At 35.5% G+C, this 26,331-nt stretch overlaps 1 protein-coding gene across 2 annotated transcripts in view; it reads right to left on the bottom strand.

Moving 5' to 3' along the window:
* Positions 1-1,079: 1,079 nt before the first annotated feature.
* Positions 1,080-26,331, bottom strand: part of nnt (nicotinamide nucleotide transhydrogenase) — a 117,117-nt gene continuing 91,865 nt past the window's right edge. For both annotated transcript variants that reach the window (XM_028802485.2, XM_028802486.2), the window contains exons 19-22: positions 18,504-18,585; positions 7,021-7,139; positions 6,789-6,904; positions 1,080-3,346 (exon numbers count right to left, since the gene is read on the bottom strand). In XM_028802485.2, coding sequence (XP_028658318.1) covers positions 3,200-3,346; positions 6,789-6,904; positions 7,021-7,139; positions 18,504-18,585 — 464 coding nt within the window. In that variant the 3' untranslated portion in view covers positions 1,080-3,199. The remainder of the gene's footprint in view (positions 3,347-6,788; positions 6,905-7,020; positions 7,140-18,503; positions 18,586-26,331) is intronic.

Here is a 26,331-nt window from a genome sequence, read left to right as displayed (position 1 = left end):
GATCACACACTTATACTGTACATGGCCATTACATTGACTATAATCTTCACTGTGACTTCATTTATCTATTTATGCTTACATGTTTATCTTTACTTTTACTCTGTGTATATTAGGAATTGTTAATAGTAGCTGGGCTTCTCATAGTTTAATATTTACTTAGTTTATTGTCTACTCTTACATATTTTAAAGGCATCTATTGGCTTTCTCCAAGCGATATTTCATTGTATTGTACAGTGTCAATAAAGGTATCTTGCAACCAAACATAATCGGCCAAATGGGTCAGTTTGTCCACTAAGATAGCCCTGTCTGCCTTGTTGCTATCAGATATCCATATAACTATTTCACACATTATTTTCTCTCCATGTATCTTATGTTTAAGAAAGAACACACTTTTCAGCATCAAGAATCAAAACCTCCCTAATATTAAATTTGAAATTATGTCAAATAGGAATTAAATGCCCTGGTTTAAGGGGGATGCAGTTTACTATCCATGTGTACAGTAATATTGAAAGTTGTGATATCTAAATAAAATCTTTGCAAAGTCTCCTAAATAAAATCACACTAATTGTTTCTTAGATGAAACAGAACACGCAGCAGCATGCAAACCGTAAGAATGACAAATATTTTTTCATCTTGTTGCAATACTGTAAGTACCATGGAGTAATAAGACTATAACAAAACCACACAACACAACCTTTTCTATACATTCAGGAACAGAAAAATCCAATTTAAACAGTGGAACAAATTTTTATTTTCTCAGAGCAAAATCAATTTATTATCTCTGTGAGGTCCAAAATGTATTTAAGTTTAAGAAATTGTGTTCTCTCAAGGAAACTAAAATGTGAAACTGCAGTGTGCAGTCACATTCACCGATTCCACTAAATGGAAATTCAGTCCGACTTTAGGAGTATTTTCCCTAAGGACCAATCTTTTATTTTAGTTTTGGGCAAAAATCAAACATTTTTGCTGCCTAGAATCTGTTTGGTCTCCATCCATCCCGGTAATGGGGCAGAAAGCTTGAAACAACTCAAAATATACAGAAAGAAAATCTTAGGTTCAAAAATGAAGAGAGTCAGAAGTCCCTGTCAGGAAATTTATTAAAAGTTTTCTGCGAAGTTCCATGATAAACACAATCTGAAGATTAATATCAGTTCATCGCACTCCAAGCATGCTAACTTCATCACCAAAATGTCATTGAGGACATTTTTTTCCTTCCATATGTTTACAAAGCTGGTATTAAGAATGTTTAATCTAAACAAACTAAGAAATACAAGGAAACTTACTGCAGCCAAGAAGGAAGAATAATACACCTTTTTCCTGCAATACAATGATTATTTTCTTTATTGGACCCATTCCCTGCTAAATGGGAATTAAACATATGACATTTTAAACTTAAGTTTGGAACTGCCAATAGCTGTATCAAGTGATCCCAGTATTTTTATAAAAGTATTAATAGCAGCATCTCTTTTGGTAAATGGTACCATCACAAACTGGAAAATATAGGGAAAAGGAAAAAAAAGCTAATTTAATTAGTAATTTGTTGATATTGGTCTTGTTAAGAGGCTTGGAGGTAGAGCAGTCACACTGAAAACATATCCACTTTTACACAAGAGGCATTACATTACCAAACCCCTACAAAAAAATAAATACACATAAATTATGTCTTCAAATTATGGCCAAAATTTTTTTTTTTTTTTACCAGTACTGCTTCAATCAATTTTTTTTTAATTCTTGTTATTTTCTATACCTAAGCTTTTATATAAGCTTATAATGCTACATGAAATATGTGCACCCTGTCTTCTATGTTAAGGAATAGGAAATTGTAATGCTTTGCAATAGGTATTTACTTAGCTGAAAATAAATTGATGCCAGTTTGACTTCCTTTTTACATTAACTATTGACTAGCTATTTATCATGCTGAAAACAAATATGAGCTAGATAACTAAAATAATGCTATCAGAACATTAAAATAAATCATTTAAAATCAAAACTATTACAACAGAAACTTATGGACAATATATAACTATGTTATTGGATTTCACTTAAGAATTTAAGCAATATTTCTGAACCTAATCATAAATGTGCTCCTGAAGCTGAGAAGGGTTAAAAAATATTATATAACGACTATCTATGTATCAAATTACTTTGATATTAGTTTTTTTTTTTTTTAATTTGTGGAATAATGCCATTTTTTAACTTTAATTTTCATTAGTACAGTTAATTACAGCACTTAAAGGAAATCAACTAAAAGCCTGTAATTAAAATGTACATTCTCACTGTGGAATAAGGTCTAATTATACATTAGAAAGTTCTTGCAACTTCTTAGACTCCCCCATATTTGGCATTTTTCCCTGCACTGGGTTACAAATAATTCTTACAGTAACCTACTCTGCTACCACCTGGGTAATAAACACACTTTTAACAAATTCCTGGTAACCCAGCTGGATTTTCTGTCATGTATTTAGGATGATGACCGTGTTTTTGCTACACATAAATCAGATGCCCATACTTTACTTTTCAGCTGCTTGTCAAATATGTTTAAGAATTTATACTTCAAGGGCATTACAATATGAATGACCCTGACACAGTCTGAAGCATTGAATCTCTCTGCAGATTAAACCTACAGACTACAAAGTACTGTATACAAAATATTGCTAAATGGAGAATCTGTTTTTCTTTACAGCTAAAACAATAAAATATAGTAATAATTACAATTTCAAGTTCTCAAAAAAAAAAAGTTAATACAAAGTGTTGGTTGAGATCATTACAATGTAAATCAGGATATATGTTATGTAATTAAAAAAAATTATATTTCTCAGTTGGACATCTAAACATTAATACAATATTGTAATATTGTTTGAGGACTATAAAACAACAGTGATTGTGAAAATACTTCAAAACAAAAATTAAAACTTTTTTTAAAAACAATGATAATGCAGTTATAATTTGTGCAAAATGTTTTTGGAAATTGTATAGGAAGGTGTTTTAAAATACTAAAACCATTTAAGTAAAAAAATGCAAAAATGATCCCTCATTTTCCTGACAATGGAAGATGATAAAGAATATAACCACACAGTACAATAATTTAAACACTTGTGGGCTGACTCTGTAATTGTCAGTGATGTTAATAGCAATAAAAGGTGGAGAATTTGCATTTTTCAAAACTGGTATAAGAAGCTGATTTTCCTCGTCAGACTGATCACTGGTATGCCTCTCGAACCTTTCCTTGCAGAGCATCACAGGTCTTTTTGGCATCTCCTAAGAGCATTGCAGTATTAGGTTTATAGAAGATGGGATTGTCCACAGCTGCATAACCTACTCCCAATGACCTCTTCATAACAATGACCTATACGAAAAGAAAGAAAATAATGTTCAAACAATGCAAATCAACATGTACTTTATAAAAGCTTTTCATTTCAAGCAACATCATATGTAAACTTTTTTGTTGTTAACATTGCTAATGAAATGTTATTTTTTTATCATAAGTAACTGAAGCAAGTAGTTTAAAAACAGATTTAATGCTTTCATGTGAAATCTAATAATTAAAAAATCTATCTGCAACTTATAAACCAAAAGACAAAATTCATTGTTTTGTCACAAATCCAAACTAGCCCAGAGTGGAGACTGCAGCAAAAACGCATGTATTGTAAGTGAACGAACATGCAGCCTAGGCTGAGGGCAAACCAAAACTGACCAGTGTAATCAACAATTGTACTTTGTAATGCAAAATCACTGGGAAAAACAAATGATTTGGTTTGTTCACCAAATTTATCATTCCTGATAATAAGATGTTGGCCATTCTATTTACTGATGAAATTAACCACTATTTCAATTATAGCTATTGTATGATTTAATCAGTAGTCTTTAATCTACATAAAACAAGTTTGTTTTCATCATAGGAGACCATTTTAAATCAGGCACATCTCAAGACCTTTTTGCCAAAATTTTACCAAAATGCTTTTGTAATATATTTGAGAAAAATCTTGATGTGTATATAAAATTTAAGAAGCCTGCAGCAAATCCATCCTGCAATTTGTAGAATCAAATGATATCTAGTTTTTTTTTTCTTTTCTTAGGCAAACATACAAACTACTCTTCAAACATGAAAAACACTGCAGAACTGCTTTGACTGTACTTTTTGCTCTGTAGTCTAAGGGACCACAATTCACAGGTCACATACAATATTAATGAATAAATCATCAGCTTTAAATAGTTACTTTTAAAAATGTATTGATAATATTGTGGTCACAAAATATATACCAGTAAGATCCACCCAGAATCCTTGGTTAAAGGGGAAATTTTCACTTTTTTCTGAGAGCCCAAGATACTGTAATTCATACCAGACAATAAAGTTGGACACAGAGATGCTAACAGCAGCCTTAGTTTTGGCATAAAAGGGCCACAAAAACATGTGCTTCATAAAAAAGAATGCTACTTCATCATCAACAATGATCCAAGGTGCATGTTGCAAGGGATACAAAGTTACACCGACTGAAAATAGATGTAACTGTAAAGTAAATATTACAGAGCCACCTTAGAAGTCTGTACTCACTATTGCCCTGGACTGCTCTAAGATTTAACAAATGCAACCTTTTCGTACCAGATGATGTACTGTACATGGTCACATGCTAAATGTAAGTGCTACCCATCTGTCTATATTGACATGTATAGCACCTCTGTGGCACAGTCCATTGTTCCTACCTGCTTCAAGTGCACCACCAATATTGCCCATGCCTAACAATGATTTGGCGAAACCTTGCCAGAAAGACTACCTTCATATCACATGTAAATTCACATATTTTAATGTATTTTAAGCAACTAGTGTCACATATACTAAACCAGCCTCTTCAATACTGATGACCCATATCAACTTATTTTTTTCATCACATCAATATATAGCCATTCATCTTGCAGTAAGCAAGCTTTTAAATTTATATCCTAACCCGATAAGTGTTCAGTTCTGTCCGATTGTGACACAAAACTAAACTCCATAGTAGCTCTTTAACCATAATTACTAAAACTGAAACTAATAGATATAAAAATAAAATAGAAATGTCTTTGTGAAATAAAAACTAAAAATATATGATGATGAAAAACTAAAACTACACTGAATTTCCAAGTAAGGTTAGATAAAAAAATATAGAAATAAAAACTAATATAAAAATGTAAAACTATAATAACCTTGCTTGAAACCTGGTGTACACTCAAATCTCTCCCTCTATGTCAATTAGAAGACTACAGGATGTTCATGCCCTGATACACATAAATGGGACTACAGTAGACTGTCAATGGTTTTAAGCAGTACTGGGTGTCTATATTTCAGACAAACCCACACAGGCCCTTAAACAAGATAGCTTTAGTGAAGAAGGCACATCAGCACCTCAAAACTTAAATAAAACGAGGAAAGCCAAACTCACAAATAAAAATATTAACTGATTCTAAAGATGTAAAAGTATCTTGAGAAGCTACATCTCTGCCTGCTATGGGAATAGCACAGTATCAGACTAGAAGGATTTTCAGCAAATTATCAAACAGTACAAAGAATTAAAAGAACCTCATTGTTCTCCACCCAGGGCATCTATATGAAGGAGTATAAAGGGAATGTTAGATCATTTTAAAAAGGACCCCACACAACAAAACAAGTGTGCTTTTATTCAAGAATAAAACTGAATAAAAAAACAAATTAAAAAAAAATCTGCACATAAAAGCACACATTATATGACGCCTTTATTTGAAGACTAACAGTGTCAGATAGGGGGAAGCTTAAACATGACTGAGAGAATAAAATTGGGGAAAAAAACCCCCAAAAAACTTACAAGTACCATAATTTAAGACTAGTGAAGACTACCTTATGTGCGATTTTGTTTTTATTCAGTTTTATTCTTGAATAAAAGTATACTTCTTTCGTTGATTTGTTAGATATTTGTTAGATACTCAAAAGACATGTATACTTTTAATATATAATAGTAACAATAATAGCAGCCACCACTTAAAGCGTTAAACGCAGAGAGGACCTAGGATCTAATCAGCAACCTCTAGAATATGAAGCAGCAGTTCTTACCCTGCACCAACAAAGCAGACTGCCACGTTTCCACTGTGAAATGTGCAAACGCACACATGCATGCAAACATCTTTATTTCGTATCAATTGATATTTGGGTTACAGTTTTCACACATTTACAGCAACACTTGTTTTGTTATACCTTTTGTGAAAGTATATTTTATATTTGAACTTCAGTCTTCACACATTATACACTTCCCGTTAACATTCTGTTGTTATTAATATAACATAGGAAAAAAATGTCTCCTATAGTTATGTGTTCACCGTCATCCTACATTTACACAGATTGTTGGAGACACGGAATACACATGAAATGTATGCATTTCAAATAGCGATATATTTTTTCCTATATAATTCCAGACGCATCACTCCCAGATAAAGAGACTTCAGCTGCCTCGGTGGGGGATGAGTTTGCAGGCTGACTGCCTGTGGCCGATTGACACATTTGCAAAACCAAGATGCTATTGGTGCACAATTAATGCAGTGATGAGGAGGTGCAAGTAAAATTAAGGTGGCCCAGAATTACGAACATTTTCGCAGGCTTCAGGGATTGTAGTGCTACAAAAAGTATACAGTTAATGGATAGATACATTGGTAGGTTATTTCACCTCCAGTAACAATATCATTGTGTAGATTTTAGGATCACGTTGATCTGTACTATACCATAGCACTGTTAATAAAATGAGATTGTCTGAGTTATTAATTTTGGTAGTTGTAACATTACTAACCTGCTTAGACTTCCAGACTTCAAGAACTGGCATGCCTGCAATGATGGAGTTTGGATCTTCTTGTGCTGCAGAGTTCACAGTATCATTTGCACCAATAACAAGGACTAGGTCAGTTTCTTAAGACAAAAGAAATGACATATGTTAACACAAATTATCTAACTTCTTAAATGTGTCAAAATAATATCAAGTGCTATTTTTTTCCAATTTTCATGGGAAACCCACTAAAATCTACCTGAAAAGTCCTCATTGATTTCATCCATTTCAAGTACAATGTCATATGGAACTCCTGCTTCGGCCAACAAGACATTAAGCTGTCCAGGCATACGTCCTGCAACTGGGTGAATACCAAATCTGGGGAGAAATACAAAATTGTATTTATTGATACTTATTAACCATTCGAAACACTTTGAAGATGTGACGTTTACTTAAGTAAAGGCATATTCAAAAATCAAATGACTTGTTAAAATATTAATTCAAATGTTCCTTAATACTGGAAAAAATATTTTAGAGGGCAAACTAAAACTCTATATGTGATGTCTTTAAACAAACATAAAAAAAAAAAATTCAATGGGCCATTACATTTGTCAAGCATTGGTCTAAAATTAGACCTGAAAAGTGTTAAATATTATTTAAATATTATTACCAACAAGGTTTTTCAAACTGTAGAATACCAAGGTACATCTATTTTTATTAATATAAAAACCATGAAAGCATTTTAAACAAGCAACAGTAAATACAATAGAATATACATCAACCTGAAAAAATGCTTAAAGCATATTACACTGTATTTGGTTTCATAGCTAAATAGGTATGAAATGTGATGGATCTTCTTACACAGTAAAGCTGACTGTTGCTCTCTTGTATTAGTATCCCCAAGTAAAAATAAATATACCACCAAAGCACTATCCAAATGAATTATTGCACCACAGTTAATGATGACATTTTTCTATATAAGCAAATAAAAAAAGGAAAAACCTCCACAAATTTACAATCCCTTTCAATTTCCTTGGACACCAGACATGTTTGGAAGAATTCAATGAATAATGCAGTATAAATTCCTTAACAAGAAAAGGTAACCTTGAAATAGAAATTTTGAAATAGATATAGGTAACAAATCAAAAGTAGTAAAAACCTGCTGCACATATTGGTGCTCAAATAAATACTTTGCAAATTAATTCTAAATCACTTATCTCAACTTATATTAGCCGAGATAAAGTAATATCCCAGTTTAGTGAACATTAATTAAGCACTGTGGTGTTTTTATTAAAAAAAAAAAATAAAAACAACAACAATAATAGTAATAATAAATTCTCCTCTGAATTGCAAAGGCCTGTGAAAGGTTTTGGTTATGTTTCCAAATTGTCAATCCCAGAATCTTTCTGAGGTAACACACAGTTGCTTAGAAATCTTGTCTACAGATAAACACAGACTAATTCTTAACCAGAGTTTGATGTCTGCTTATGTATGGATGTTTTTGCTCCTTCTTTCCATGGCATTCAGGGAAAATATTTATACAATTTCTATAAATTGCATATGAACATGAAGCATGGTTGGAAAGGTAAAAAACATTCAGAATGTTCAGGCAAATGTTGAAAGTTGCAGTGAGAGGGTGCTGGATACACAGTTTTGAAAAGGAATTAATCAAACAGCAAAATATTGCATGGTGAATAAAAAAATGGAATGAATTTTCTAATTTGTAATGAGAAGAAAAAAAAACATTCCAGGGAATGATTGGGTGCAGGAGAAGAGAATGAATCTAAAATGGATACAAGAACTGGTGGTGTATAACATGAGAAAAAAAATTCAACCATAAAAGATAACTAAAACCACGGAAAATGGTTGAAGAGAGGAGACATAATTAAATCCATAAAAGGTTTAGCCAGATAATATCTAAAATGGGAAGATACCACCTGTTCTTTAGACCTGATACTAACAAATGTTTTAAAAAACTCATTAGAATAATAAAAACCCATTAACATGAATATTTCATTTATTTAAGACTCTGCCCCAATTCTTTCAAAAGTAATACTACAACACATTTTCATAAGAAATTAGATTTAGATCTTTATGTTCTTTTTGATACTAACATATCAAATGTCTAATCAAAATTACATAGAGAACTTTTATTTAAGGTAATACCTCATTTCATAAAAAACATTTCAGCCAGGCCAGTGCCTGGGCAATGAAGCATGAACAGACTTAGCTTGCGAGGTAAACGCTACGGTTGACATTAGCATTCTAGTACACAGAGTTTAGAATCTATTGAGACTGTGAGACACTGTTTTAAGTTGCTTCGGTTTGCACTTATCAAATCACTCTCATTATATTTAGATGTCCGATAACAGCATTCTCTCAATTATTACACATGTGGCTAGATATAATGCACACTCTATATTGATATTAGAAGATGAACTGATATATTCAGTTGGATGATGAGCTCCACCTTAGTGAGGACATGTTGGCTTCACCTGGAAAGCATTAAGGAAAGAGGCCATACTTTAAGAGTATGTTATAGACCATCCAACGCACACAGTAATTTCAACACACATCTTTTTAGTAATATTAAAAAGGCACACAGAGGGATATTATAGTGATGGGGGATCTTTAATATTAACTGGGATAGCCTTGCAAATGGCGGCGCACAAGAGCAGAAGTCTTCAGAAGTAATCAGTGTTCATGGCTCACCTTGCAGAGGAACTTCGTCTTCGCTTCTTACAAGAAAAGGCGATGGAAAAAGAAGAGAGGATGCAACATCGACAAGTTTCTGTTCCAAGACCTCCGCTTCCCCCAGGAAAAAGTTCAGTGTCAGGTGCTCCTTCAGTGTAATAGGAACCACAGCATAGAGAGGTGTGTACATTGCAACAGGTACACATGTCGTAAATATAGGAAGGATGGTCCTTAGGTGTGTGGAACTGTTAACATTTGAATTTGATGATTGTATATAGCGCAGAACTGACCTCTCTGTACTATTCTATCCTCTGCATCTCCTGGAGTACACAAGAAACACCACCATGCACCAAAATGTAGAGACTGAGCAAGATCAGGGAAGAAAAGAATAAACAGAAGTGGTCACTGACTACAACATGAAGGTATGTGAATGAATATAATGTTGCATTAGTGCAATAATGTTTTCCAAAATGTACTATACAGGTCATAAAATGAATTATTCCAAATGTCATATATACCTATGTCTCTTTTTTTCGTCAGTGCAGCTTTGACATCATGGGCCAGAAGGTGCATACTAATTCAGCATGAACACTCAAGAATAAAAATGAATTAAAAAAAACAAAAAACTTCACATCCACAATCATTCCCAGTCACGTACACCACTCACACCCACGTCCACAATTTTCCCAGTCCCAGTCTCGTTCATGCACAATATCAGACACTGTTTTCACATAATGAGGTGGCATAACAAACATCTTTATCTGAAAACAGCGTCAGATCGGGGGTTTGGGGGTGGAGTTAGATAGATAGATAGATACTTTATTAATCCCAATGGGAAGTTGTGGGAGAGTGTACGTGATTGAGAGAATAAAACTGAAAAGAAAAAAAAAAAACGCTAACTTTTACAAGTACTATAAATTTACATCGGCTGTTACAGGTGCAAATCAAATGTATATTTTTACTGTATAATATTAACAATAAGAGCAGCTCACTACTCAAAAGTGTAAATTTGGGAGGTAGCTGGTATTGAACCGGCGACCTCTTGAATAGGAGTCAGCAGTTCTTACCGCTGCACCACGCAAGCTGTCGTATCAAAAGCCTACCCTAACCCGTTTCCATTTCTTCTGTTACATTCTTGAATAAAAGTGCACTTGTTTTCTTATACTTGTACCTTTTGTGAAAGTGTTTATTTGATATTTGGACTTCAGGCTTCACACATTATAAAACTTCATGTCTACATTTTGTCAATTATTACTAAAACATGAAAAATGTTTGTTTTAACGATGTGTTTACATAGATTGTTGTAGACACGGAACACACATGAAATGTATGTATTCCAAATAACAATATATTTGGAATATTGGTTAGGTCCATAAATATTTGGACAGAGACAACTTTTTTCTAATTTTGGTTCTGTACATTACCACAATGAATTTTAAATGAAACAACTCAGATGCATTTGAAGTGCAGACTTTCAGCTTTAATTCAGTGGGGTGAACAAAACGATTGCATAAAAATGTGAGGCAACTAAAGCATTTAATACAATCCCTTCATTTCAGGGGCTCAAAAGTAATTGGACAATTGACTCAAAGGCTATTTCATGGGCAGGTGTGGGCAAGTCCGTCGCTATGTCATTATCAATTAAGCAGATAAAAGGCCTGGAGTTGATTTGAGGTGTGGTGCTTGCATGTGGAAGATTTTGCTGTGAACAGACAACATGCAGTCAAAGCAGCTCTCCATGCAGGTGAAAGAAGCCATCCTTAAGCTGCGAAAACAGAAAAAACCCATCCGAGAAATTGCTACAATATTACGAGTGGCAAAATCTACAGCTTGGTACATCCTGAGAAAGAAAGCAAGCACTGGTGAACTCAGAAACGCAAAAAGACCTGGACGTCCATGGAAGACAACAGTGGTGGATGATCACAGAATCGTTTCCATGGTGAAGAGAAACCCCTTCACAACAGCCAACCAAGTGAACAACACTCTCCAGAGGGTAGGTGTATCAATATCCAAGTCTACCATAAAGAGAAGACTGCATGAAAGTAAATACAGAGGGTGCACTGCAAGGTGCAAGCCACTCATGAGCCTCAAGAATACAAAGGCTAGATTGGACTTTGCTAAAGAACATCTAAAAAAGCCAGCACAGTTCTGGAAAAACATTCTTTGGACAGATGAAACCAAGATCAACTTCTACCAGAATGATGGCAAGAAAAAAGTTTGGAGAAGGCGTGGAACAGCTCATTATTCAAAGCATACCACATCATCTGTAAAACACGGTGGAGGCAGCGTGATGGCTTGGGCGTGCATCGCTGCCAGTGGCACTGGGACACTAGTGTTTATTGATGATGTGACACAGGACAGAAGCAGCCGAATGAATTCTGAGGTGTTCAGGGACATACTGTCTGCTCAAATCCAGCTAAATGCAGTCAAATTAATTGGGCAGCGTTTCATGATACAGATGGACAATGACCCAAAACATACAGCCAAAGCAACCCAGGAGTTTATTAAAGCAAAGAAGTGGAAAATTCTTGAATGGCCAAGTCAGTCACCTGATCTTAACCCAATTGAGCATGCATTTCACTTGTTGAAGACTAAACTTCAGATAGAAAGGCCCACAAACAAATAGCAACTGAAAGCCGCTGCAGTAAAGGCCTGGCAGAGCATTAAAAAGGAGGAAACCCTGCATCTGGTGATGTCCATGAGTTCAAGACTTCAGGCTGTCATTGCCAGCAAAGGGTTTTCAACCAAGTATTAGAAATGAACATTTTATTTCCAGTTATTTAATTTGTCCAATTACTTTTGAGCCCTGAAATGAAGGGATTGTGTTAAAAAAATGCTTTAGTTGCCTCACATTTTTATGCAATCATTTTGTTCACCCCACTGAATTAAAGCTGAAAGTCTACACTTCAACTGCATCTGAGTTGTTTCATTTAAAATTCATTGTGGTAATGTACAGAACCAAAATTAGAAAAAAGTTGTCTCTGTCCAAATATTTATGGACCTAACTGTAGTATTTACCCTCTACAACTCCAGTCACTTCACTCCAAGATAAGCACCGAGAACCTTCTTTGCGAATTGAGCTGCGGCGATGGGGGGGATGGGATAGCAGACTGCTTGCTGCTTGTGCTGATCGACACATTAACAACACAAAAGACTCTGACGGAGAGGTATGAAGGAATTTAAGTTGGGCCAGGAGTTTTTTTGTAGGCTTTGGGAATTCTAGTGCAGGGTGAAGCCTATCTGGATTTAGTATTTTGTAATTATCAGGATGGAACTGAGGATGTAGTGGTGATTGAACCACTAGGGTCAAGTGACCATAATATAATACAATTCTCTGTGTTTTGTAAGAGTGCAGATGCAAAGACTAATATTGTTAAGTTACACTTTGGCAGGGCAAATTTTGAGAAGATGTGGAAAACTCTAAGGAGGATAGCCTGGGATAAGCTTTTAAGTTTGGAGACAGACAGAGGAGCAGTGGAACAGGTTTAAAAATGTATTATGTAATTCAGGACAGGTACAGACCTAAATTTGGAATTAACAGGAAATTGAAAAAACTCTGCAGTAAGTTAAAAAAAGAAACTGCGAAGGAAAAAAACAGCTGTGTAAGGCATAAAAGACTAATAACTCCAAAGTGAATCACAGGGTGTATGAGAACATGAGAGCAACCAATAAGAAGGATATTAAGGAGGGTAAAAGACAGACAGCAATATAGCACATAAGGCGAAAGACAACCCTAGAAGATTCAATATATTAGTAGTAAAAGAACAGTTAAGGAGAATGTGAAGTGCATCAGGAAGAGAAAAGTGGAATTTAAAGATACAGACAGTAAAATAGCAGACACTCTAAACTTGCATTTTTTTTTCAAGATCTTCACAATTGAGGAAGTGGATAACCTCCCAGCAGTAATGGAACTACTAAGGAGGTTCTGAATGATTTAGAAATTGTAGAGGGCTCAGATTAAATAGGCTGAAATCAAACAAATCACCAGGACCAGATAATACTTACCCTCAAGTTCTTAAGGAGGCTAGAGAGTACATATATAAACCCTTGACACATATTTTTAGGAAATCATTGCTCTGGGGGGAATCCGAAGGACTGGAAAATGGCAAATATTATTCTGTTATATAAAAAGGGTGACTGGGCAGATCCAAGCAACAATAGGCCTGTAAGCTTAACGTACATCACAGGAAAATTCATGGAAGGAATTATTAAGATCGAGCAGCACATGACAAGTACAGGAGTTTATCTAAACAGTCAGCATGGGTTCAGAAGAGGAAGGTCATGATTTACTAACTAACATGCTGTAATTCTATGAGGAGATAAAAAGGATATGATCAAAAGGGAGCTTATGATATTATTTATCTTGATTTTCAGAAAGCATTTGACAAGGTGCCACATGAGAGGTTGGCCATCAAACTTAAAGAAGTGGGAGTTCAGAGTGCTGTTTGCAGATGGGTGCAATATAAGTAACAAGCTGGTTAAGTTTGCAGATGATACCAAGATAGGTGGATTGGCGGATAATTTGGAATCTGTTAATTCATTACAAAAGGACATGGAAAGCATATAGGCTTGGGCAAATTTGTGGCAGTTTAAATTTAATGTTAGTAAATTTAAGTTATTACACATAGGAAGTAAAAATGCTAGATTCTAATAAACAATGGTAGGTCTGAAAATCGAGAGTACACCTTATGAGAAGGATTTAGGAGATGTAGTGGACTCTATGCTGTCAACTTCCAGACAGTCTTCAGAAGCCATTAAGAAGGCAAACAGAATAGTAGATTATATAGCATGATATGTGGAGTACAAGTTCAAAGATGTTATGCTCAAACTTTATTACGCACTGGTGAGGCCTCATCTGAACTACTGTGTGCAAAAAGGACATCACAGCGCTAGAAAAGGTCCATAAAAGAGCAACTTAGCTCATTCCAGGGCTATAAGGGATGAATTATGAAGAAAGATTAAAAGAGCTGAACCTTTTCAGTTTAAGCAAAAGAAGAGGTGACATGATTGAAGTGTATAAAATTATGAAGGAAATTAGTACATTGGAGTGAGACTGTTACTTTAAAATAAGTTCATCAAGAACATGAGGACACAGATGGAAACTTGTGAAGTGTAAATTTCGCACAAAACATTAGAAAGTTTTTCTTTACACAGAGAACCATAGACACTTGGAATAAGCTACCCCGTAGCGTGGTAGACAGTAAGACTTTAGGTACTTTTTTAGAAGAATTACATGGATAGGACTGGCAAGCTTTGAAGAAATAAAAGTACTATAGAATGAGACTGAACCTTACAACTACAGGACCCCCAAACTCTGGTCATTTTTAATAGTGACAGGTATGCCATTGCAAAGTATTTCAGCATATAAATTATGCTGACAAAGTTTGTTAACTTTTCAGTGTAAGTGATTGGTTACTAGAGTGTCTTTCTCGTTCTGTGCCTTGCATCAATATCCATGTGTGGCATCTGGAGTAGCTGCATTTCACTAGCATATTTCAAAGCAATCAAGCTGCTGATAGACATTCATCAGACGGACTAGCATACCTGTAGTAGACAATTTGTGATGTACTTGAGAGTAAACAACAACAGCATAGTCATGAAACATAAAACAAGTATTTTTAGCATGTGCAAAAATGAATGTACACAAGAAGGTAAAGTAGGATAAAACTCTGTTGTGTTTCATACTACTGTGAATTTTCATTTTCTGGTACATATTTTGCAACAGTAAAATGATAAATCTACTAATGACTAAATTAACACACTGATTGATGGCTCTTGTATATTGTGAATATTATAAATTATTCTTTCACTTGACTTCAAAGAAAATGAGAATTTTCAAGTAACAATCAATCTATAAATCTTTAAAGAATAACACATGCATTATAAAAAAAAAAAAGAATTATGAATTTTAATCTTATTAAGATTCCAAAAATCCAGAGTATTAAAATAGTGATGAACATCGTCATGTATCACAGCCCATTTCTCTTAAACAAATAATTCTGAAAATGTATGCAGACTAGTTCACTCATTATACATAAGAACACCTAAATAAAACCATTTTTTGCACCAAACAAATGGCATTTTTACTGTGTGAGAATGAACACTTCAGAAAGAAACAGAGCTATAGCTTTCACTTCCCTTGTCACACAGGTTAAATATAATAACATTTACAATATGAACAATCAGAGAATCGGTAATTATTATCAACACACAATTCAACCAGACAATTACAATCCTCTCATTGTGAGGCAAAGGTCTAACTGCATCAAAAAGGGCTAAGATGAGAAGGGTATCAGAGTAGACAATAAGAAACTTGCTCCTTGATCTATTATGTGTGTTACAGTTTCATTACCGATTAGAAGTTTGGGAAATTAAACGACAAAATGAGCAGGAAGATGCCACTCCAAACTAGAATTGCCTTTCTTTTATGTGGTTAACGGTTAACAGATGTTATGTCTGTAAAATGTCTCAGATACCATTCTAATTGTACTTACAAGAAACCTATGAAGCATTATAAATAAAAGTCAAATTTCACCTTATATGTCTTAAAGAGACGACTCAAAACAGAAACAATGTATGCCTCATGATGCTACTTGGTATAGAATAGCTTCTGCAAGCTAAACTGCCATCTTTTAGTTGGTCTATTGATAGTCAAATATATAGCAATGTAAATAATACATGTGCAAACATTCATATGCACAGATTTCAAATGTATTGATTTGAAAAGCAAATTTAAAAACTACAAAGACCAAATGGTCAATATCTGTACTTGGCGAACCCAAAGAAATCTCTTTTCACAAAAAAAAAAAAATAAAATAAAAAAAAAAAATAGACATTTCACACCCAGAGGTCCTAATTACTTTGTAAAAGTACTGTCTTGTGAAATTAATGGATAAAAATGGAAAATTGGGACATTTCTCACTTAGTGATCTGAATCACTTAAAAAAAGTTTATCAAGGACCATCTCCTGAAACGTGTATTTTATGTAAAACATATCCGTTTATCTAAAAATAGTATTTCTGGTGAAAAAGTTTCTCACAGTGAGAGAAGCTAACAAGTAGAAAATGTCTAAATCATGATGGTTATTAACAAGTGAGAAAAGCAGCTATTGTGTAGTTAATGCAAAACACATGCCCCCCAATGAACTGCAATAAAAGACTTAACTACTGAAATTGCAAAATTAGGGTTCTCTTCAATTTAATTCTGCATAACACTTCACTTTCTTGATTCCTACGGTGATGTGGTGCCCTGTGGTGAAATGGGAGATCCACCAGAGGGATGCTGCCACCCAGTGTATCAGGGGAACACATGACCCTAGAAGGCAGTCTCCCTCAGTCCAATGAACCTGGCCAGGATGCTCATCCTTTCCACATCCTCCAATAAAGGGTTCCAAACCAGGTAAGGAACCACACATTCTGGCGGCCAACGTATGTTGCCTTTGACATTTGAAGCTGATTTTTTCTCCCATAATTAAGTTTCTATATGTTATTAAAAGGTGTCATTTTTCTTGACTTCTCACTACATGTTTTAAATTAATATAATTAAACATGTAGTATATTTAATTTCACTTTGGAAGGAAACTTTTGTGCAGGAAACACTTGTTGGATATAATAAACAAAAGCAAAACAGCTAGAACTGATTAAATTACAAGGCTAAGAGTAACAAAAAATTAAAGGCTTCTCTTGCTTTCATCATGTTACTTTAATTTATATCGATCAGAGCATAAAACAGAAAATTTTAACAATATACAATATAAATTTATAAAGTATGTAATACAACTTGAGATATGGCATAATAAGAAAAATAACTATCAGTATTAATATAAGAAAAAACAATAGTCATTTAGATATGTTATGGCTTCATGCTTTGACCACACTGTTTGAGTTAGGCTTTCATTAACAGTATAACTATGTACATGCTGTGCACAAGAAATGTTTAAATGACTGCTTCCTTCGCTATGTTTACAATGCTGAAACATTTTTCTAGCCATACTTAATCATACAGGGGCTTATAATGACTTCTGTTTTGAGAGGCAATGGATCATATTATGAATAGGTGACACATATTACTCTTTAATACTGTTTAATATGAGGTTAGTACTTTTAAATATCAGTCTTGCTGCTAAATAGGTCACTTCAATGCATAAACAAAATTATTCAGAGCTGAAATATCTGCCATTGTTGCCAAAAATCTTACATAGGTCTTTAGAAAAGGAAAAATTAAACTCTTTTAAAAACATACAGATTAACCTAGATTGATTAATTAGTTTTGGGACAGTCATTAGTTTTAATAAATATGCCTTTCATTGCATAAGAAGGTAAAAAAAAGAAGAAACTTGCAGTTAAAAATACGGACATATTTAAAACACTCATCATTAATGAAGCATAGAATTAAAGTCTGTGTGTAAAATATTCAAAGAAAAGAAAATTACAACATTAATAAATTATACATCTGAGGAAAATCTACAAAGTGATTTATTATTCAAAAAAGAATCACAACAAAACACTGTAAACAACTTCATTTCTTTGTAGGAACAGTTTTAAACCTGAATATATATCTGAAAGTAAATAATGTTGTGCTAGATGTAGCACTTTCTCTGTAAGTCAGAGAAACTCCTAACTCATAAATGCATGGGATACATAAACCAACCACATATTCCCAATAAAAAAAATTGCTGTGTCAACATGCAATTTGCTTTTTTTCCTGTATAAAACAACTGGATTATGCTGGGTATAAGCCATTTGATAAGGGTAACATTTCCATATTTTTTGAAAGACAGGTAAATGTTTATGCCAATACAAACTTTGTGTGACAGGAGGTATTAGTATTTATATCAACACTTAATTTAACCGGCCTGAAAACAAAAACAGAATACAGTAAAAAAAAAAAAAAAAAAAAAAAAAAATTTATATAAAATATATATTTTTCTTAAACTTGGGTATGAATAGTCCTATAAACTATGTGTGAATTTATTTGCAAAGCTTTATGTCAGTTGATCTGTAAAACCAATTATAACACAAACTTTTAAAAAAGAACTGTATTTCTTACCTAACTTTCTTCCCTTGCTCTTGTAAGGCCTTTACTAATTCAGCAATGGGGTACTGGGCTTTTGCTGCACACAAGCCATAGCCTGAAAATGAAACATACATATTGGTAGAAGATTAGGAATAGTAAATAAAAACAAGGCTCACACATTTTCTTATTTTTACAGCCACTGTAAAAGGAAAAAAATGCAATAAACTGTAGATTATATAAATTACTTACAAATTATGTAACATTTACAGGCCTTATTATGCTTTAAGCTATTCACAGGATGTGAGGTCAATAGTCAAAACAAATAGCATTTAAATAATTACCAACAGAACCCTTTGGATTAAAGAAGAAGGCTGTAGCTAAACATATATAACTGTAGATTCAATACAGCAGGAGAGAGGTACCCCATCTCACACTTAAAACTTCAACATTACCAGGTTAGTTATCTGACAGAACTGAACACGATTTTATTCCCACTATTCAGGAGGAACCAATAATGTCCTTCAACAGTGTTAACAGTCCTAGGGAAGAACAAGGGATGCTGAATATTAAAGTTATAACAACCTAAAACGACCATAAAAATGATTAAGCCCCTTTTACATTCTCAAAGTTTATTGTGTTACAGGATCGAATCATGAAGTATTTAGCAGAGTTTCTTGTCACTCATCAACCCAAGGTACTCTATAATATCAAGGAGAAAAAAAATTAAAAACAACAGACATTGATTGAACCAATTTCGTGAAAGAATTAGTTCTTATACGAACTGTTAAATCAGATGAGATGATCATGTTGGGGGCGGCACGGTAGCGTAGTGGGTAGCGCTGCTGCCTCGCAGTAAGAAGACCTGGGTTCGCTTCCTGGATCCTCCCTGCGTGGAGTTTGCATGTTCACCCAGTGTCTGCGTGGGTTTCCACCGGGTACTCCGGTTTCCTCCCACAGTCCAAAGACATGCAGGTTAGGTGCATTGGTGATCCTAAAATTGTCCCTAGTGTGTGCTTTGTGTGTGGGTGTGTGTGTCCTGCGCCCTGCCTGGGATTTGTTCCTGCCTTGCGCCCTGTGTTGGCTGGGATTGGCTCCAGCAGACCCCCGTGACCCTGTGTTAGGATATAACGGGTTGGACATTGACTGACTGTCTATGTGTCTGTAGCAGTCCATTTATAAGCTAGTCTTTATAACTGGACTTTCTCTTGAATGTAATCTTCTACTATATTTCTAAAATATACTAACATATATCAGCACAAAATATTTTTATCATACTTGTGTAAACCTGTTTTAATGCTGGCACGGTGTGGACAACCTGAACTATATCAAGAACTTTACACAAGTCCCCAAATGTAATTGAGGAGTAAGAGGCATGAATATAAATGTTCAGTTTGCTGGTTGTGGATATTTGTAGCCATTTGCACAGTCCCATCTCTGAATGTCTTTGCAATAAACAACATCTCTTAAAGTTTAAGAGTTCTTTTGTTATTTTGAAACAATTCTACAGGTGTTCCTTTACTTCTGAGTTGTCAAAGTCAAGTCCTGCAGGCCAGATCTGGCCAATGGACCTACTGTATATATTGTGGTCCACTTTATCCATAATCAAAACATGTTACATACCGCCTATACAATGACCTGTACTTCTCTCAAAGATCCCCCTTCCTTACAATATCTAACCACACCATATTAAGAACAAAAAAGGATGGATTCCCTACCTTTGCCTTTCTTAAATTGTTTATTTACTATATTAAGCCTTTTTTACATTACTACAATAATTATTAATTATTCTATAGGAGTATGAGTAATTTGTGAAAATTACTGAATAAATATAAAAAAAAACCAGTCATCCAAACGTACCAGTCATGTGGGTCCCTTTTTAATCTATGTAATATATGCTTATGTTTCATTTAACTCTAAGCAACCTTATCAGTGTACAGTGAACCACCTCAAACAGTGGATTTAAAAGGTGAACACAAGCAAAATACAGCTTCACATTTTTTATTTATGTTTTTATAATTGAAAAGAACTTTAACATATTATTTACTTTATAAAACAGTTACTGTATTTGTGAAATGGAACTACCTTAATGCAATTAACCTATATATTATTGTTATTATTTTTAGTTTATACATTTTTTTAAATAAAATATGCTCAGTTCTAAAATGTTATGTTTACATTCATTTACCAAATATCTGTAGTAATGTGAAATTTATTAAAATAAATAATATTTATATTCATACAAAAATGTTTACAATAATTATGGAAAATGCAAATAAACATTTTATTCTTATAATATAGCTTATGATACAGAAAATATCCGAATGGGCCATGTTCCGTGCCTCTATTGTTGAGGCAGCTGACCGGAGCTGTGGCCGTAGGTGGTCGGTGCCTGTCGTGGCGGCAATCCCCGAACCTGTTGGTGGACACCGGCGGTGAAGGATGCCGTCAAGCTGAAGAAGGAGTCCTACAGGACCCTTTTGTCCTGTGGGACCCCGGAGGCAGCTGATAGAGACCGGCAGGCCAAGCGGAATGCAGCTTTGGTGGTTGCCGAGGCAAAAACTCGGGCGTGGGAGGAGTTTGGGGAGGCCATGGAGAACGACTTTCGGACGGCTTCAAGGAGATTCTGGTCCACCATCCGGCGTCTCAGGAAGGGGGAAGCAGTGCAGTGTCAACACTGTATATTGGTGGGGATGGTGCGCTGCTGACCTCGACTCGGGACGTTGTGGGTCGGTGGGGGGGGAATACTTCGAAGACCTCCTCAATCCCATTAACATGCCTTCCAATGAGGAAGCAGAGCCTGAGGACTCAGAGGTGGGCTCCCCCATCTCTGGGACTGAGGTCACCGAGGTGGTCAAAAAACTCCTTGGTGGCAGGGCCCCAGGGGTGGATGAGATACGCCCGGAGTTCCTCAAGGCTCTGGATGTTGTAGGACTGTCTTGGCTGACACGCCTCTGCAACATCGCATGGACATCAGGGACAGTGCCTCTGGATTGGCAGACCGGGGTGGTGGTCCCCCTCTTTAAGAAGGGGGATCGGAGGGTGTGTTCCAACTACAGAGGGATCACACTCCTCAGCCTCCCTGGAAAAGTCTATTCAGGGGTTCCTGGAGAGGAGGGTCCGTCGGATAGTCGAGCCTCGGATTCAGGAGGAACAGTGTGGTTTTCGTCCTGGTCGCGGAACAGTGGACCAGCTCTATACCCTTAGCAGGGTCCTGGAGGGTGCATGGGAGTTTGCCCAACCAGTCTACATGTGTTTTGTGGACTTGGAAAAGGCATTCGACCGTGTCCCTCGGGGAATCCTGTGGGGGATACTCCGAGAGTATGGGGTACCGGCCCCCCTGATAAGGGGCTGTTCAGTCCCTGTACGATCGGTGCCAGAGCTTGGTCCGCATTGCCGGCAGTAAGTCGAACCCATTTCCAGTGAGAGTTGGACTCCGCCAGGGCTGCCCTTTGTCACCGATTCTGTTCATAACTTTTATGGACAGAATTTCTAGGCGCAGCCAGGGCGTTGAGGGGGTCCGGTTTGGTGGGCTCAGGATTGGGTCACTGCTTTTTGCAGATGATGTTGTCCTGTTTGCTTCATCAGGCCGTGATCTTCAGCTCTCTCTGGATCGGTTTGCAGCCGAGTGTGAAGCGGCTGGGATGAGAATCAGCACCTCCAAATCCGAGACCATGGTCCTCAGCCGGAACAGGGTGGAGTGCCCTCTCAGGGTTGGTAGCGAGATCCTTGCCCCAAGTGGAGGAGTTCAAGTATCTTGGGGTCTTGTTCACGAGTGAGGGAAAAATGGAGCGTGAGATCGACAGGCGGATCGGTGCGGCATCCGCAGTAATGCGGGCGCTGCATCGGTCTGTCGTGGTGAAAAAGGAGCTGAGCCGCAAGGCGAAGCTCTCAATTTACCAGTCCGATCTATGTTCCTACCCTCACCTATGGTCATGAGCTATGGGTAGTGACAGAAAGAACGAGATCGCGAATACAAGCTGCTGAAATGAGTTTCCTCCGCAGGGTGTCTGGGCTTTCCCTTAAAGATAGGGTGAAAAGCTCAGTCATCCGGGAGGGGGCTCAGAGTAGAGCCGCTGCTCTTCCGCATCGAGAGTAGTCAGATGAGGTGGCTCGGGCATCTGATCAGGATGCCTCCTGGACGCCTCCCTGGTGAGGTGTTCCGGGCACGTCTAACCGGGAGGAGGCCCCGGGGAAGACCCAGGACACGCTGGAGGGACTATGTCTCTCGACTGGCCTGGGAACGCCTTGGGATTCTCCCGGAAGAGCTAGAAGAAGTGGCCAGGGAGAGGGAAGTCTGGGCATCTCTGCTCAAGCTGCTGCCCCCCGCGACCCGACCTCGGATAAGCGGGGAGACAATGGATGGATGGATGGATACAGAAAATAGCATATAGGACCATGAAGTTTTGTTAATTAATTTTAAATGTTGCAGCTCAGGTGAGAACTAGATTTTGCTCTGCCGGGATGGCAGGAAGTAAAATGAATGCTGCTTTTTGTGGACATTGCTGTCCTAGGACAATTGTGACAAAAATTCTTTCAAAAAAACCTCTTTGGACTGGTTAAGATTTTTGCACTCCTAAATCTGCTACTTCACTCAAGATATCAACTGACATATGTATAAACTAGTTTAAAATTGCTTCATTGTCATTTCAACAGCTTTATAATGTCTTGCTAACCACTCAACTACACCTTACGAATATTACATTTTTTAAGTTGTAATTGTTTAGGACCATCTGTTAAACCCATAATAATGAAGAACCACACACTTTTCATTAACATACACCATTTAGTTTATTCAATGCTTGATTCCTGAAACACTCAATGTCTACTTAGGCAAAAGAGACCGGAACTGAAATTGTCTGGAAGCACAGAGATATACAGTGTGCAAGCACCAAAATGGAATAATGACAGTGTGTAACACAATGACCAATTTCTAAAGATTTCACTACAGCTTCATCTACAAAAATTCCCTCCCAACATTTTCAAAAAAGCCCACCAGCACAAAGTGTTTGCTTCTCTGCTTTCAATTATGTAAGTCTGCACATGTGGGAAAGGAAAACATATTTTTCTCCACATGGTTGTGAAAACACATTCTACTGCACCTGTCAGCTGGATGGGAAAGCACCATTGCCATTCTTATCCTTAAGTTGAAAGTGTGGATGGAAACATGTTATAATGGAGCTTTTAACTTATTTGGAAAGGTTGTTCTTTCTCGTTAGATAGAAGTTAGGGGAATTAGTACAGTGGATTGAGACTGTTACCTTAAAATGAGTTCAGCAACAACACAGGGACACGGTTGGTTGGAAACTAGTTAAGGGTAAATTTCACACAAACATTAGGAAGTTTTTCTTCACACAAAAAACCACAGACACATGGAATAAGCTACCAATCAGTGTGGTAGACAGTAGAACTTTAGTTCAGGTTTAAGGTCATCGTATGCCATTACATTTTTTTTTTTAAATTCCTTTGTGTTGATTCTACATTAATTTTGCGATTCCGTGTGTATTTACTTTATGATTTAAGTACTTATTGTATGATTATATGTTTTAATGTTAGATGTGATTAATCACAATTAATAGCATACAATAATGTAATTAATTTGTTAATTGTTTTAATTGATTCCCAGCCCTAATATTTACAAATTCATGTGACAAAATATATGCAACTTCTTTCAGTTCTATGGTTTTACATATCAGAGCAAAGATAGTAATCACCTAGTCCACACCAAATCCTAGAATTAAATAATTTTAACCTCAGGAAACACACACCAACCACCATTTTTTCATTTTGCATTTATTATTAGTTCAACAAAGAAAAAAAAAAAACACACACACAGGCTAAATTTCAGAATACATGAATAAAAAGTAAATATATCCTTATTACTTTCATATCATTAAAAATGTAATGTAACTGCTTGGGGGAGGCAGCTTGACGGATGAGGTCTCCAGGACTAAAAATATCCAAATCTTATTATGTGATATCATCTACTGTTAAATTCTGCTCCGTACTTCTAAAATTTTTATATTTTTTTTTTACTTCTAAAAAAAAAAAAAAAATTTTTTATTTTATACTGTATTGAGGATTTGCTCTGTTCTGTGTATTGTATTGTACTGACCCCCTTATTTTGACACCCACTGCATGCCCAACCTACCTGAAAAGGGGTCTCTCTTTGAACTGCCTTTCCCAGGTTTCTTCCATTTTTTCCTACAAGGTTTTTTTTTTGGGAGTTTTTCCTTGTCTTCTTAGAGAGTCAAGGCTGGGGGGCTGTTAAAGCCCATTGCGGCACTTCCTGTGTGATTATGGGCTATACAAAAATAAACTGTATTGTATTGTATTGTAAAAATGATAACTAGAGTCAGGTATTACATACATGTACAGTTGATTAGTTATGAGGTTCACACCTTTATCTACCTTCTCTTGTAGTCTGCAATATAAGTAATCAGTTCATCACAATGACAAACTGTTTAAATGACAGAATCGTATTTTTGCTACACATCAGGGAATTATCTTGCCATGTACAGTAAGTTTAACTTTAACAACCTCCATTAACTGAATTGCTCAAGCTCCTACGGCACCAGCTTTAATACATAACATGGTTATTAGCCATTTGATGTAAAAACTTTGCTGAAAAGTCCTGTTATGAAATTCATCTTAGTTTTACTCTCATAATTACAGTGCAGCCACATAATGAACTTTCTTTCATCTTAAACTAGCTTATCCTGTCAAAGTTTCACTAAAGATGTCTTCAATAGCTTTAACACTTTTTGCTACTGCTATGCCTGAAATAAACTATTTTAGTAGGATAGCTTAATAAAAAAAAAATACTAATCTTGCAAATTAATTGAAATAAACTAAAATTGTTCCTAAATGTGTTTTTTATTCACAACAAATGATAGAAAAGATAGGACTAGTAACCATAGAGGTTACAACATGCTATTTAAAAAAAAAAAAAAAAAAAAAAAATTAATTGAGAGAAAAAAAAAAACCTAAACAAAAATGATGATGATGAATCACCTACGGAAACATCTGTATTTCTCTTTCGTCTGGATCACTGTCTGAAATTTACCATTTCATTTCAATGCACTATATAATGACCAAATACATATTCCTCTAAAAAGCCAATTCAAACAACCCACTTCAGCTATGTTATTTAGTACAGCTGTCAGTGTTTTCCCATAATTATTTTAACATCTCAGGTAATATCCTGCACGTTCTTAACCAGCAGTCAAATTTAACTTTGTTCTGACTACCATGTCTTATTAATACAAAGGGAATAGACTTTTGGGGATTGATGCTTTAGTTTGATGATCTACAGAATGTGGAATTCATGTCAACATAACTGTACTGATTTTTTTTAAAACAGATTTAGGTGAGCAGAGATTATAAAGCTCTGTTAGGCAGAATAGTCTGTTCTCAACAAACCCTTAATGTTCTTAGAAGGTATATACTGTAGTACCTTGAAAATGTTGGACATATTGCATTTCTACAGAATATCCAAAAACACTTACTCAAAACATAAATAAATAAATGATATATGTTAAACTATTTTTTATTAATTATGTTCTAGATTCAAAATAAAAAAAATACTATGGATTTGTATTTTTAACAAATTTATCAACGCTTTGTTTTCCTCAATTTAACAATTGGATATACAAAGCATACTAAAAACTCTGGAACAAATGTAAGAGAATTCTATTATGCAGTGGCCAAATGCCATAAGAAATGAAGAACACTTCTTTTGTTGATTTTAATAGTGTAACACAAGTTGGAATGTACTGTATGCCATATAAACTAATGAAACTTGCAGGTATTAGATGGCCAAATATTTTGAAGTCACTTCAAACAGAGTTCTAAAACAAGCCAC

Source organism: Erpetoichthys calabaricus, chromosome 5, assembly GCF_900747795.2.
Source record: "Erpetoichthys calabaricus chromosome 5, fErpCal1.3, whole genome shotgun sequence".
NCBI lineage: Eukaryota > Metazoa > Chordata > Cladistia > Polypteriformes > Polypteridae > Erpetoichthys > Erpetoichthys calabaricus.
Note: the sequence above shows the minus strand (reverse complement) of the source record. Positions and strands in the feature narration are given on the sequence as shown.